Consider the following 12,079-nt stretch of genomic DNA (forward strand, 5'->3'; position numbering starts at 1 on the left):
ATCTCCTCGCATGTCCCTTGGGTTACCCTGTGATGAGAGGACTGGGTTCTGCTGGGTGAACTTTGACCTCTATCCTAGAAGAAGCAACACAGCCCAAGTGTGAAGGCACCGCAGGTGTCAGAGGTGCCCCTGAGGTAGACCGTGATGGCAAAGATGAAAGTCACTGACTAAGGAGGAGAGGTACTGTAGTGCCCCACAAAGGGCAGATGGCCCCCAAAAGAGCGGGCCAGCCTTGTGCTGCCCTGTCCCTGTCCCCAGAGGGGTCCCCAGAGGGTTCCCCTGCAGCTCACAGTGTGATCCGGAGGCTGCGTGACCGACCCAGTGTTCTAGGGCTGGACCCAGTTTTCACACAGAAAGTTTCACATGCTGAGGAAGCTTGTTGATCTCAGGCTGAAGAGTGTCCAAAACTCCACCTGGGGCCAGGGCCAGAGGACACGAAGGGACAAGTCATGGGCCACCTGCTGACAGCTGCTTCCACAGTGTGGGAGGAGGAGGGGGCAGGGCAGCCCTTGAGAGCCACTGAGGGCTACACAGCCCAGGTCTCTCCACGGGTCTTTTCCAGGTGTTAGGCCCATTCCCAGCATCCTGTGCTGTACAATGCTATCACTGTGGACACACACGTCCATCGATGTGTGAGATCTGTTCACACCTCCAGTCTGAGCCCACTTTGCCTGCCACAGCTGTCCCCTGTCCCTGGATGTACAAGTGCCAGAGACAGAAGTGGCAGCCTCCAATCAGCCTCAGGTCGCTTCCAGCCAATGTTCCAGCTTCCCCAACCCTTCTCCCCTCCTCCCTGACCTTTGCCCTCCCGGCAGCATCTGGACAGTCCCCAGGCAGAAGCAGCAGTTTCATCATGGTTCCCCAGACCCACGGGCTGCTGCTTCTCGGCTTTCTGCTCCAGCTCCAGGGACCCCTAGGGACTGTAGGTACGTGCGTCTGTCTGTCCAGGGAGGGTTTCTCTGTGCACTGAGTTGCTGCTGTTTGCAGCAGCAGCTGGGACATCAACGGGAACCCCCTCACGGGCAGCTCCATTTGATGTATGTCGCTGTCAAAAGCGAATAGCGTCTGGATGCCTGCCACCCGGAGATGGCCACTTCTTCACGGGGGAGGAAGCTTTGGCTGTTGTCCTCCAAAGACCTTTTAGAAGTAGGGTGCTTTCCTGTCCTCTATGGACATGGACACTTGCCTGTGAAGTTAGATCCTGAGGGTCACTCAGTACAGAACTCCTAAGCAAGGGGTCAGACGTGTCGGAACAGCCACTGCACTACAGGGCTCGCTCACTGTCTTAACTGTGTGTCCACAGCCACAGCCACACACACGCTCACCAAGTTCACACACACACCAAGTACACACACACACACACACGCCTCTAAGGCCTCGGGAGAGAAAGCTTGTGGCTGTCATCACAAGTTGCAGTCTTACAGAAAGAGGCTGCCTCCTCTGTCCCCATGCACAGTGACATGGGGGTCGAGCCAGTTCCACATGGAACGTAGGGATTGTAGTGGACTCTGCTCTGGAACAGAGCGGGAGCAGAAGCAATGACTTCCCTGCTCCCCGTTCCTGGCCTTCCCGCGTTCTCTGCAGCAGTGTGGAGGAGCAGTGTGGAGGCCCACCCCTTACCCAGTCACCCACTGGAGAAGTGGATGTGTCCCAGTGGCTTTGCCATAAGGATCGTTCTCTGCCTGTCGAAGGACACCGATTGGTCCTGTTGGACAGCGTCTCCACCCTCTTTCTAGGAACACCAGAGAGTGTTCCTCGGCCCTTCCTCCCTCTCTCTGTCCCTTCCCAAAAGGATGTATCTGACTTCCACTCTCGTCCTTCCAGAGGACTCTCCTTTGGGGCACGCCAACATCCTCCTGGTGAGCAGAGCCATTTTGTCAGCCCTGCCTAGACCCCGTTCTTCCTAGCAAGGCCCATATGGGTTTTCCTCCCTTAAATGAGCCTCCTCCTCTGCACAGGGAAAAACCTGTCTCCGTTAGCTCTCGAATACACTGGCTGCTTTCAAGTCTTCCCTAGCTGCCTTCTTTCCTGATTCTTCTCTCTTCCCAGCTCAGTCACATGCCTTTCCATTCATGCCTGCCCCTTCCACAGACATCCCGGGCACACAGTTTATGAGACATAGTTGTTGTGTGAAGACCTTGAGGGCCTCCGCCCCATCCTTGGTTGTCCACCACTAACTAAGTTCAGGTGACTTAAACATCTGCATCCTCATCTCCACACTCACACCTGGGATTCAGGCATCACGTCTGTTTGGATGTCCCCAGGAACCCTCAAATTCAGCATGTTCCAACTATTGTGGCTGCCTTTACCAAACCTTTGCTTTTCCAAAGTCAAGTGGGGAGCACCGGTCTCCTAGTTTCTGTGGCGATCACTGACAGGCAGGGTCATGAGGTAGGGGCTGCATCTGAAACTTCCAATGTAGAAAATCACAGGACTCAGAAGCCCAGGTGAGGCAGCTGTGGCCATGGTGCCCAGGGCTGATGCCGTGCTACGGGAAGATCTGAAGCCCCGGGGCTACGTGACTTGAGATTCTTGGATTGGCTCCCTGGTCACAGGATAGTGAGCACAGATGAGAGAATAGATGAAGATTTAAGTATATGTTTGCACACACATTTTATGAGTACCCAAGAAAGGGATTACACAATGTGTGATTAATTGACTTGATGTCACATTATAAGCCTTGTACTCACTGGCCTCACAGAAGACCATCATTTGGTAGCCTCATAACTACAATGTATCACTTAGTGACATTTTGTAAGCCCTCCAGGATCCTCTCATTATAAATCCCTAACAGAGATACAGTAGAATTGCCAAACCAGGTGGATATGGTAAATTTTTATCTCATCTAATAAATATATCACCATATACTTCTACATAAGACTGCACCATGCTATCTGTCACTAACCATCAATGAAAAACACACCCACTTTTAAATTCAGCTGAGCTGCAGCAGTGTAGGGGAATACCAGAACAGGGAAGTGGGAAGGGGTGGATGGGGGAGCAGGGGGAGGGAAGAGGGCTTATGGGACTTTCAGGGAGGGAGGATCCAGGAAAGGGGAAATCATTTTAAATGTAAATAAAGAATATATCGAATAAAAAAAATAAATCCAGCTGAGCCTGGGCTGTGTCCCTGTGGCCTTCAGCCCACAGAAGAGGGTAAGCCATTGAAGGAGACAACCTATGCGCCTTCCATTCATTCCTCCAGGTGGACAGGAACTCTTTGGAATGGAAAAATATTAATGTGGGTAGGCTGTTCCCATCACCGAGGGAGATGGGTGTTTTCACCACTGAGAGATCTGGTGTGGGTGGTTTTCGTGAGCTGACCTAGTGTGGTTTCCTTCACTCTCTGGAATGAGCCAGTGTGGGTGTTTCCATCACTGATGGGGCCATCAAGAGTGGGTGGCTTCCGAGCGGCTTGAGGAAGGCTTGCCAGTGGTGCATAGGGCCTTCTGCTTCTCAGTTTTCATAACCCAGGAGGAAGCACACGGCGTCCTACACAGGCAGAAGCGTGCCAACTCGCTCCTGGAGGAGCTTTGGCCCGGCTCCCTGGAGAGAGAGTGCAATGAAGAACAGTGCTCCTTTGAGGAGGCCCGAGAGATCTTCAAGAGCCCCGAGAGGACCGTGAGTGGCCCCTCCCCGACCCCGTGCCACAACTTGTGTCACACACGGAGACTGGAAGGAAGTGAGCTGGGGTTGTGAGAGTCACACCTATGTCTCTGAATCTGTCTCCCCGTTACTGTGGAGGCTGCCACTCAGATCCCGGAGAATCACAGGAACCCTGACACACACAGGTTTCTACTCTCAACCGTGCCACACGCAGTTTTACAAGAAGTACAACCCCTAAACCACAGTGGCTGCGTCTCCTAATTTCCCAAAGGGAAATCCCTTATTCCCTAAGGGCTGCTCATGAAGTTAACCTGAGAGGGAAAATTCACCTCAGGAAGGGCAGCACACACACACACACACACACACACACACGCACACACACACGCGCGCGCACACAGTCCTCACTGGAAACGTGTGAGGAACACCTCAGCCACACTTCGCCATATGCACAGATTTGCCTCCACTTCTCAGTTAGTCTTTTTTTTATCTGTTTGTTTCTTTTAGTTTTGTTTTGTTTTTGAGACAGGGTCTTGCTATGTAGCCCAGGCTAACCTCTAATTCTTCATCTTCATATGCCTCCCAATTGCTGGAATCACAAGTATGTGCTACCCTGCCTGGCCCTGTGGTTTCATTTTGTAAGATACATATCTATACTTTATTGAGCACGTTCCTGTCTGGTTAGACATCTCCCTCTGGAGGTTTTTCCCAGCAAGGGTGTGTCAGGATAAGACAAGGCTTTGAGACCAGGTTCACTAGGTTTTCTTTTGTCATCATCTCTGGAAAAAATTAGTCAGTTACAGCTCCAGGGGTGGTTGTGAGGGTCTGGTTGTTTGTTCTCCAAGGGCTTTTCTTCTCACTAACTTTGGCTCATATCACACCTCACACTCACAGGAGGCTTACCTCACACTCACAGGAGACTTACCTCACACTCACAGGAGACTCACCTCACACTCACAGGAGTCTCAACTCACACTCACAGGAGGATCACCTCACACTCACAAGAGGATCACCTCACACTCACAGGAAGGTCACCCCACACTCACAGGAAGGTCACCTCACACTCACAAGAAGATCACCTCGCATTCACAGGAAGGTCACCTCACACTCACAGGAGGATCACCTCACACTCACAGGAGTCTCACCTCACATTCATGGGAGGATCACCGCATGCTCACAGAACATCTCTCTCACACACAAGAGACCTCATATTCACAGAAGGCCTCACATGGGAATTTCACATGTACTGGAGAATTTACACCCACAGAACACCTCACACAGGAACCCTCATTCCCACAGGATGTCTCACAAACCCAAAGGATGCTCCACACAGGAAATTACACAGCAGACCTCACATTCACAGCACACCTCTCTCACAAGTGCCCTCACACTCAGAGCAACTCACACAGGGAGCCTGGAGAACCTGCTTTCCTCACTGACTGGTGCAGCCATACCTGACAGGACATAACTGAAGGAAAGGCGGTTTGTTCTGGTCGGTAGTTCAGGAGTCAGAAGGTGTGAGAGCAGCTGGTCACAGGGCATCCAGTCAGGAAGTGGGGAGTGACGGATGCTGGTGCTTGTTCCCTTTCTCCTCTTTATTCAGACCAGAACTCCCGTGGGATGACACCTCCCACAGTGAGAGGTTCAGGCCAGAGCTGGAGAAAGCAGGATCAGAACTCAGGTGCTCTCACTTGGGAGAGGCAACTGTGTGGCAACTTACATGTCTCTAGAAAGGGCATAGAGAAACATCAACCTCAGATAAGCCCATCTCATCTCCAGAGGAACGCCAACTTCCCAAACCCCACACAGATGCCCAGGTCAGGAGCCCCACCCATAGCTCCTAAGCTTCCTCCGAGGACACTAAGTGCTGCTTCTCACGAACGCGCCTCACACGCTTCTTCTTCCCTCTCAGAAGCAGTTCTGGATTATTTACAGTGGTGAGTAGGTGAAAGCCGTCTGTGCCCCTCCCCCACACCCCCTTCTTTGCCACACACTAATGTCAGCTCACCCACAGATGGGGACCAGTGTGCCTCGAATCCATGTCAGAACGGGGGTACCTGCCAGGATCATCTCAAGTCTTATGTCTGCTTCTGCCTCCTAGACTTTGAGGGTCGGAACTGCGAGAAAAGTGAGATCTACTTCCTGCCTCCATTTGCGATGGATGGAGTCGGGAGGGAAGGGCCTGGGTGACTGGTTCCAGAGAGGGAAGGAGAGGGTGTCCAGGCCAGCCTCGGCCCCTGCTGGAAATTGATGGGAGACATTAGGTACTCCTTTCAAACCAGGGCCTCTGATTTATGAGTCTAAGATACTGGGTCTCAGACTCAAGTGTCCCTTTTGACTCTGCCCTGAGAATTCTGCTGGTCTGAAGAGCTCTGGGGGAGGGAGAGTCCAGTTCCTGTCCCCATCAGACAAGTCAGCTAGGTAAACTTCTCTGCTGGTTTAAAGGTGTAAAGTATTTATTCAGCTTTGAAATATCAAATTATTGTTATCCTTGGAGACCACCAGACCACTCCAGGCTCAACAGTTCATTAGTGGGTCCCATGGAACCCACTGACAGCAGATACAAGTGGGTTTTTGTTACACCAAAGTTTGCCAAGGCCAGGAGCAGGCTTCCAGTTGTTCTCTTCCGTGGGTGGGCTCACATAGACAGCTCAGTTCTACCAGAATGCATGTAAAGTTGTAGAGTATCACCAACCTAGAAAGTCACTTAACCCCAGGCCTAGGTGTGAGAGACCTGTCTCCAGGCCCTCTGGCCCCAAAGACCACCATCAATCATACCTTTGGTCAGCCATCTGATATGGCCAAGGCCCCAGACAAGTGGCAGTATTCCAATTGGGGGATCCTCCCAAGGTCACCTCTTCACCTCAGATAAAGCCTCCTTGTCTCCAGAGGAACACTATGTTCCCAAACCCCTCACAGATGCCCAGGTCAGGAGCCAGGGCAAAGGTGTCCTTTCCTCACACCAAGGGCTCCTTACTGCCCAAGTGGGTTCTTCCAGGTATCAGCTCCTCTGGTTCTCATCAGAATGAGGCCAGAGAGAGTAAAGGGGAAGGGGAGAAGGGCTCAGTAACAGCCACTGACCCATGGAGGCCTGTCAGGTTCAGTGAGCAGTGACTGTGAGTGGCCGGACCGGCCTCTACACTGGGGCTGAACTGAACTGAGCTCCTCACCTGCCAATGGCAGGTGCTGGAGCCAAGGGCCTAGACGGCCCACGTGGTCATGAGGGCTCCCCCTAGAGTAGCTTCTCCCTGTGACGGTCCATGGGCCAGTTCCCCATTCTGTTGAGAACGTTTCCTTTCCTTGGAAATGTTTTCTTCACCTCCAGAACCCTTCACAGCTTCTCATTAGCATCTTGGAAAAACGACACCATCACACACCAGCCTAGCATCCTCCAAGTGCTGCTGAGGCTGCCTCTGTCAAGATCGCTCAGACACGTGACTCCCACATCTAGCTCTCCCTCCCTCCAGACCAGTCCACAGGGCAGGTGATGCCAGTTCAGCCTCGATAGTCCACACAACATGCCATATTCCAAGGGGACAAGCACAACCACCACCGTGGCCTGCCTGCCGGCCTTGCAGAGACCTCTCAGGCTGTCTTCTCCTTTCCTCAGACAAGAATGAGCAGCTGATCTGTGCAAATGAAAATGGTGACTGTGACCAGTACTGCATGGACAACGTAGGGACCAAGCGCACCTGTAGCTGTCACGAGGACTACGAGCTACAGCCAGATGAGGTGTCCTGCAAACCAAAAGGTAACAGGCTCCAGAGACAGAGCTGGCTTAGGCTCTGAAGAACCAGTCACTGGTGGGGGCCTGTGGCAAGTTGTCAGGCCAAAGATGTGTAACAAGGCCAAAGCCCTGCTTACCAAGTATCTGATAGAGATGCTGACTGGGGTGGAGGGGTAGAGACTTGAAGGACACCAGCCTGAGAGCTGTTGGCGTGGAACCCTGTACCGGCATCCTGCGCTGTCTCAAGGGCCCTGACCATTGAGGAGGGCCAGGAGAGGAGAAGGAGGCTCCACATCAACTTTTATGCCCAATTTGGAGTCTCTGGGACATACTCGGGAGTCACATAGACACACCTGGGGTCTGTATGCACTGCTGCAATTAAAAGCATAAGATGACTCATCTTTATTATTATTATTATTATTATTATTATTATTATTGTGTGCATGTGGGTGGAGTAGTGTTACATGTGACTGCAGTCCCGCAGAGGTCAGAGAATGTCAGATCCCTTGGCGCTGGAATTACAGGCAGCTATGAGCTGCATGTTGTGGGTGCTGGGAACCAAACTCTTGCCCCCTGCTCTTAAAACATGTTCTCCACAAGAAGACTGTCTGGGCTCTGCTTCCAAAGGCCAAGGCTTCCTCAGAAGAGGCTGGGCTCAGCCTGTCCCATCAAATGGGAAAGCCAGAAGGCCACAACTAAGTGTTCTTTCTTACCTGAGGCCTTTGCAGGGGGAGGAGCCTGAGTCAGAAGACCTTGTCTTTCTGTTCTGGTGGTTCACAGCTACACAGACCATCACTTGCTTTGTAGCAAACCAGAACTGCACACTCCCTGTGAGGATCTAGCAGCTCCCAGCTCTAGAAAGCAGGGCCTCAACTTTCCCCCAAACCAATGTCTGCCTCCTCTCCTAGCTGCTGCGGTAGGCCTCCCTGCCCACTCTAGGTGGAAGCCCCAAGTTTCTCTTTCCTGGGGCCTCTCACTGCCCCCAGCAGGAGCTATAGCAGGGGCCAGCTGCTTGTCACCCTCCATCCACAAGCACCATCACCTCTGCACCCCACCCTCTGTGACCTCTGCTTCTTACAGTTGATTACCCGTGTGGGAGAATACCTGTTGTAGAAAAAAGAAACTCCAGCAGCCGCCAAGGCCGGATCGTGGGAGGCTATGTGTGCCCCAAAGGGGAGTGTCCCTGGCAGGTAAGGCTCCAGCCTGTGCAAACCTCTCTTCCAGCTCTGGCTCCCTGACGTCAAGGTTTCTACTATAGGGTGTAGAAGTTTTGAATGGGGTTAAATTTATACACAAGGAATGTAGGCCAGCCTCCACCACTACCCCCCCACACCCCAAGGTCCCCACCCTACCACATGCTCTGGTGAAGAGAAAAGGAAAGAAAGCAGGTATTGAGGCCCACTTCGTGCGGAAACCACGCGAGGTCTGCAGCTGCCTCATGTGAGTCATGTACCCGATCATCCATGCACCCCACCTTCCCACACCCCTATTGTCTACCAGAACAAGGGTGCCCTTCCCTGCTGCGGGAGTCCCCAGAAGGTTGTGGGCAGTGATTGTGTTAAGTCAGCTGCTTCCTCAGAAGCAAGGAGACCATCATGGCTCCCTTTGTCTGTGCACCCCCACCCAGGCTGTGCTGAAAATCAACGGGTTATTGCTGTGTGGGGCCGTCCTGCTGGACTCCAGGTGGATAGTGTCCGCAGCCCACTGCTTTGACAACATCCGGAACTGGGGAAACATCACAGTGGTGATGGGTAGGTACGGCCTGCCCCGGCCTCTGGCCTGAGGGCATTTTCTGACTAACATTGGCTCAGGGGCTGAGGGTCAACCGCCCATCAGTGTCCATAACCAGGTGATATCTACAAGAGCGGCACCAGAGATGACCCACTTGGTCCTCTGGGTCGCTCTTCCCATCAGGGAATAGGAGATTGAGGGCTGCTCTTGCCATACTCAGAGTGGGTATCAAGGACCCCAGCCACTCCCCCAGGCTCAAACCATTCACAACCTTCTCTCCAGAACGTCCAGTGGACCCTGGTGCAGGCTTCTCCTGAGGCCCTGGCAAGGAGTCAAATCTTCAGACACCAGAGGCTGAACTGGCCTCAGCCCTATCTATATACTCTAGGTCAGAGAGGCATGACAGACAAGAGTTCTGTGTGGAGACATGGTCACACATGATAGGACATGTCCCATGAGACATGGTAAGATATGTCCCATGAGACATGGTAAGATATGTACCATGAGTGGCGTGACGTCCCCCAGGTGAACATGACTTCAGTGAGAAGGATGGGGCAGAGCAAGTACGGCGGGTGATACAGGTCATCATGCCCGACAAGTACATCCGGGGCAAGATTGATCATGACATCGCCCTGCTCCGCCTCCACCGGCCTGTGACCTTCACTGACTACGTGGTACCCCTGTGTCTGCCTGAAAGGACCTTCTCAGAGAACACCCTAGCCAGTATCCGCTTCTCGAGGGTCAGTGGCTGGGGCCAGCTACTGGACCGTGGTGCCACAGCCCTGGAGCTCATGACCATCGAGGTGCCCCGGCTGATGACCCAGGACTGCCTGGAGCTTGCCAAGCACAGTCCTAACACCCCCCAAATCACAGAGAACATGTTCTGCGCCGGCTACATGGACGGTACCAAGGACGCCTGTAAGGGTGACAGTGGTGGTCCACACGCCACATACTACCGCGGCACATGGTATCTGACAGGTGTGGTCAGCTGGGGGGAGGGCTGTGCGGCTGTCGGTCACATTGGAGTGTACACCAGGGTCTCCCGGTACATAGACTGGCTGGTCAGACTCATGGACTCCAAGCTGCTGGTTGGGGTTTTTCGACTCCCACTGCTGTAGCTCCTTGGACAGCCCAGCCCAGCCCAAGAAGGAAGCTGTGGTGTGAAGCTGTTGTATTGACTCTCCTGCTATTCTTTGTGTGAGGAAGGAGAACTGAGATAAAGAGAGTGAGGAAAGCAGAGGGGGAGGGAAATGAGAGAGGCTGGGAGACAGGAAGCAGCAGGGGTGGTGGGGGGTGGGGGGGAAGAGTAGTTAGAGACTAACAAAGTCACTCAGAGGGCTGGGCAGTGCAGTCACAGACAGGCAGCTGGGGGCGGGGTGTCTCTGAGTGAGGGGAGGCTCAGGCCTTGCTCCTGGCTGCCCTAGCGGCCTCCTGTCTGCAGTGCTATACAGTAGGTGTGCACACGTGCACGAGGACACATGAACGTGCGGGCATGTGTGTGCATGAGTGTGCACGCAAGCTGCAAACGTCATCTGCACTGTGGTCCACTTGTGTTTCCTGTGAGCACCCTGGCTTTGTTTCAATTAAATGAGAAACATCATCTGCACGCGCAGTGTTGTCCTTCTGGGTTGCCTGAGGGGGTGTTTCTGAGGGCAAGTGTGTACTCCTGCCATTGGCTGCTTCCACCCCCAGCCCCCCACCGCATCCCCCACCCTACCCCACCGCGCACACACACACATACACACACACAAACACACACACAGGGACCGGCTGACCTCAGCACACCTTGGGGATCCCTGCTGTTACCCTGGGTTGACCTTAAGTCCCTGAGTGGAGCCTCTGATGTCAAGTCAGATACATATCAGCAGGACTGCTCTTCCTGGGAAAAGGAAGAGGAAGGTGGACTGGGAGCAGAAGAGGAAGCCGGGAGAGTTTGGTCAAGTCCTCGCCTGGCCTCAGTTTCCCCAGTCATCAGTAGGTACATAGGCATCCATGTTACAGGGCCATCCTGAGATGCCACCAGGTGCCTTTCAGAGGCCTTACTGCGAATCAAGCTCCCTGAAGGCTGGCGTGCTCAGTATGGGACGTGCTTATTCTCGAACCAACACTTCCTTTCTGGGAGCAGGGCCATAGAGGTGACATAGGGGAGGTGACAAAGGGAGGACCCCCTCAAGCCAGCTTTATTTAGTGTTTGTCCCTAGTCCCAGACCACAGGTCTGCTGTGAGTACCTCACAGACTCAGTGTAGGCTCAGTGATCGCTACACGAGCATCACCAGGCAGGGCCACAGCCAGGCGCCAGACACCAGCTAACAGCACCAGAGCGCCGCACACCTTTTCCAAGTTCTGTTCCGGTCTGCCACGACTTGGTAAATGACAGTGACTTCCCTCCTGGTGAGATGCCAGCATCAGCTGCAATCTCGGTTTGCATACAATGCCAGCATACAATCACGGGTGTGTCTGTATGTCAGGTACCCACAGCATGCCAAGCCCTCTCAGCACTGGCAACACCGGTAAGCCAAATGTTGTTACCATTCTCTCGGGCTACGTGCATGCCGCCACAGTCATGAGCTGTTGCCTAACCAAACACCAGTACAGAGAGTGTGAGAAGCCCATTTCTGGTTACTAATGAGCAGGCACAGTGCACATGCTCCAGAGACTCAAAAATAGCTCTGCCAGGCAAAGCTTCGAAGGAGGAAGGGACAACGTGAGCTCCAGCAGTCTCGTGCGCTTGTGGAAGGTAGGGACACGGTGGGCACGGCCTCCTCACAGGCCAGAGTTAGCGAGTGTTGTTGCTGCTGCTGGGGTTGTTCCAGCTGTTCTCCAGGGACTCTGGAGCACGGGCCTCCAGCGGAGCCTTCTGATGACAGTCCATGAGCTCAGAACCTGTGGGTCTGACATCGCAAGGAAGATTTGGGGGCTCAGAGGAAAGCCCAATCCTTGCCTGCAGCCCCAATTACATGTAGACACACACTCCCCGAAGAGTCATACGGCCACAGCATGCGAGAGGAGCTGTTAGC

At 53.5% G+C, this 12,079-nt stretch overlaps 1 protein-coding gene across 1 annotated transcript; it reads left to right on the top strand.

Moving 5' to 3' along the window:
* Nucleotides 1-834: 834 nt before the first annotated feature.
* Nucleotides 835-10,331, top strand: F7 (coagulation factor VII). Its single transcript, XM_052162431.1, has 8 exons — nt 835-926; nt 3,461-3,621; nt 5,516-5,540; nt 5,618-5,731; nt 7,214-7,354; nt 8,411-8,520; nt 8,958-9,081; nt 9,587-10,331. Exons 1-8 carry the CDS (start codon nt 854-856, stop codon nt 10,177-10,179), a joined length of 1,341 nt encoding a protein of 446 aa, XP_052018391.1. The 5' UTR covers nt 835-853; the 3' UTR covers nt 10,180-10,331.
* Nucleotides 10,332-12,079: the final 1,748 nt, after the last annotated feature.

This window comes from Apodemus sylvaticus, chromosome 18, assembly GCF_947179515.1.
Source record: "Apodemus sylvaticus chromosome 18, mApoSyl1.1, whole genome shotgun sequence".
In the NCBI taxonomy this organism is placed as follows: domain Eukaryota; kingdom Metazoa; phylum Chordata; class Mammalia; order Rodentia; family Muridae; genus Apodemus; species Apodemus sylvaticus.

What these genes read in the sequence shown, in the direction of transcription:
- F7 (XM_052162431.1), top strand. Translation starts at nt 854, where the DNA reads ATGGTTCCCCAGACCCACGGGCTGCTGCTTCTCGGCTTTCTGCTCCAG. An exon ending in TCAAGAGCCCCGAGAGGACC is followed by an intron (nt 3,622 to 5,515) that starts GTGAGTGGCCCC and finishes CTTCCCTCTCAG; the next exon opens with AAGCAGTTCTGGATTATTTA. An exon ending in GGTGTCCTGCAAACCAAAAG is followed by an intron (nt 7,355 to 8,410) that starts GTAACAGGCTCC and finishes TGCTTCTTACAG; the next exon opens with TTGATTACCCGTGTGGGAGA.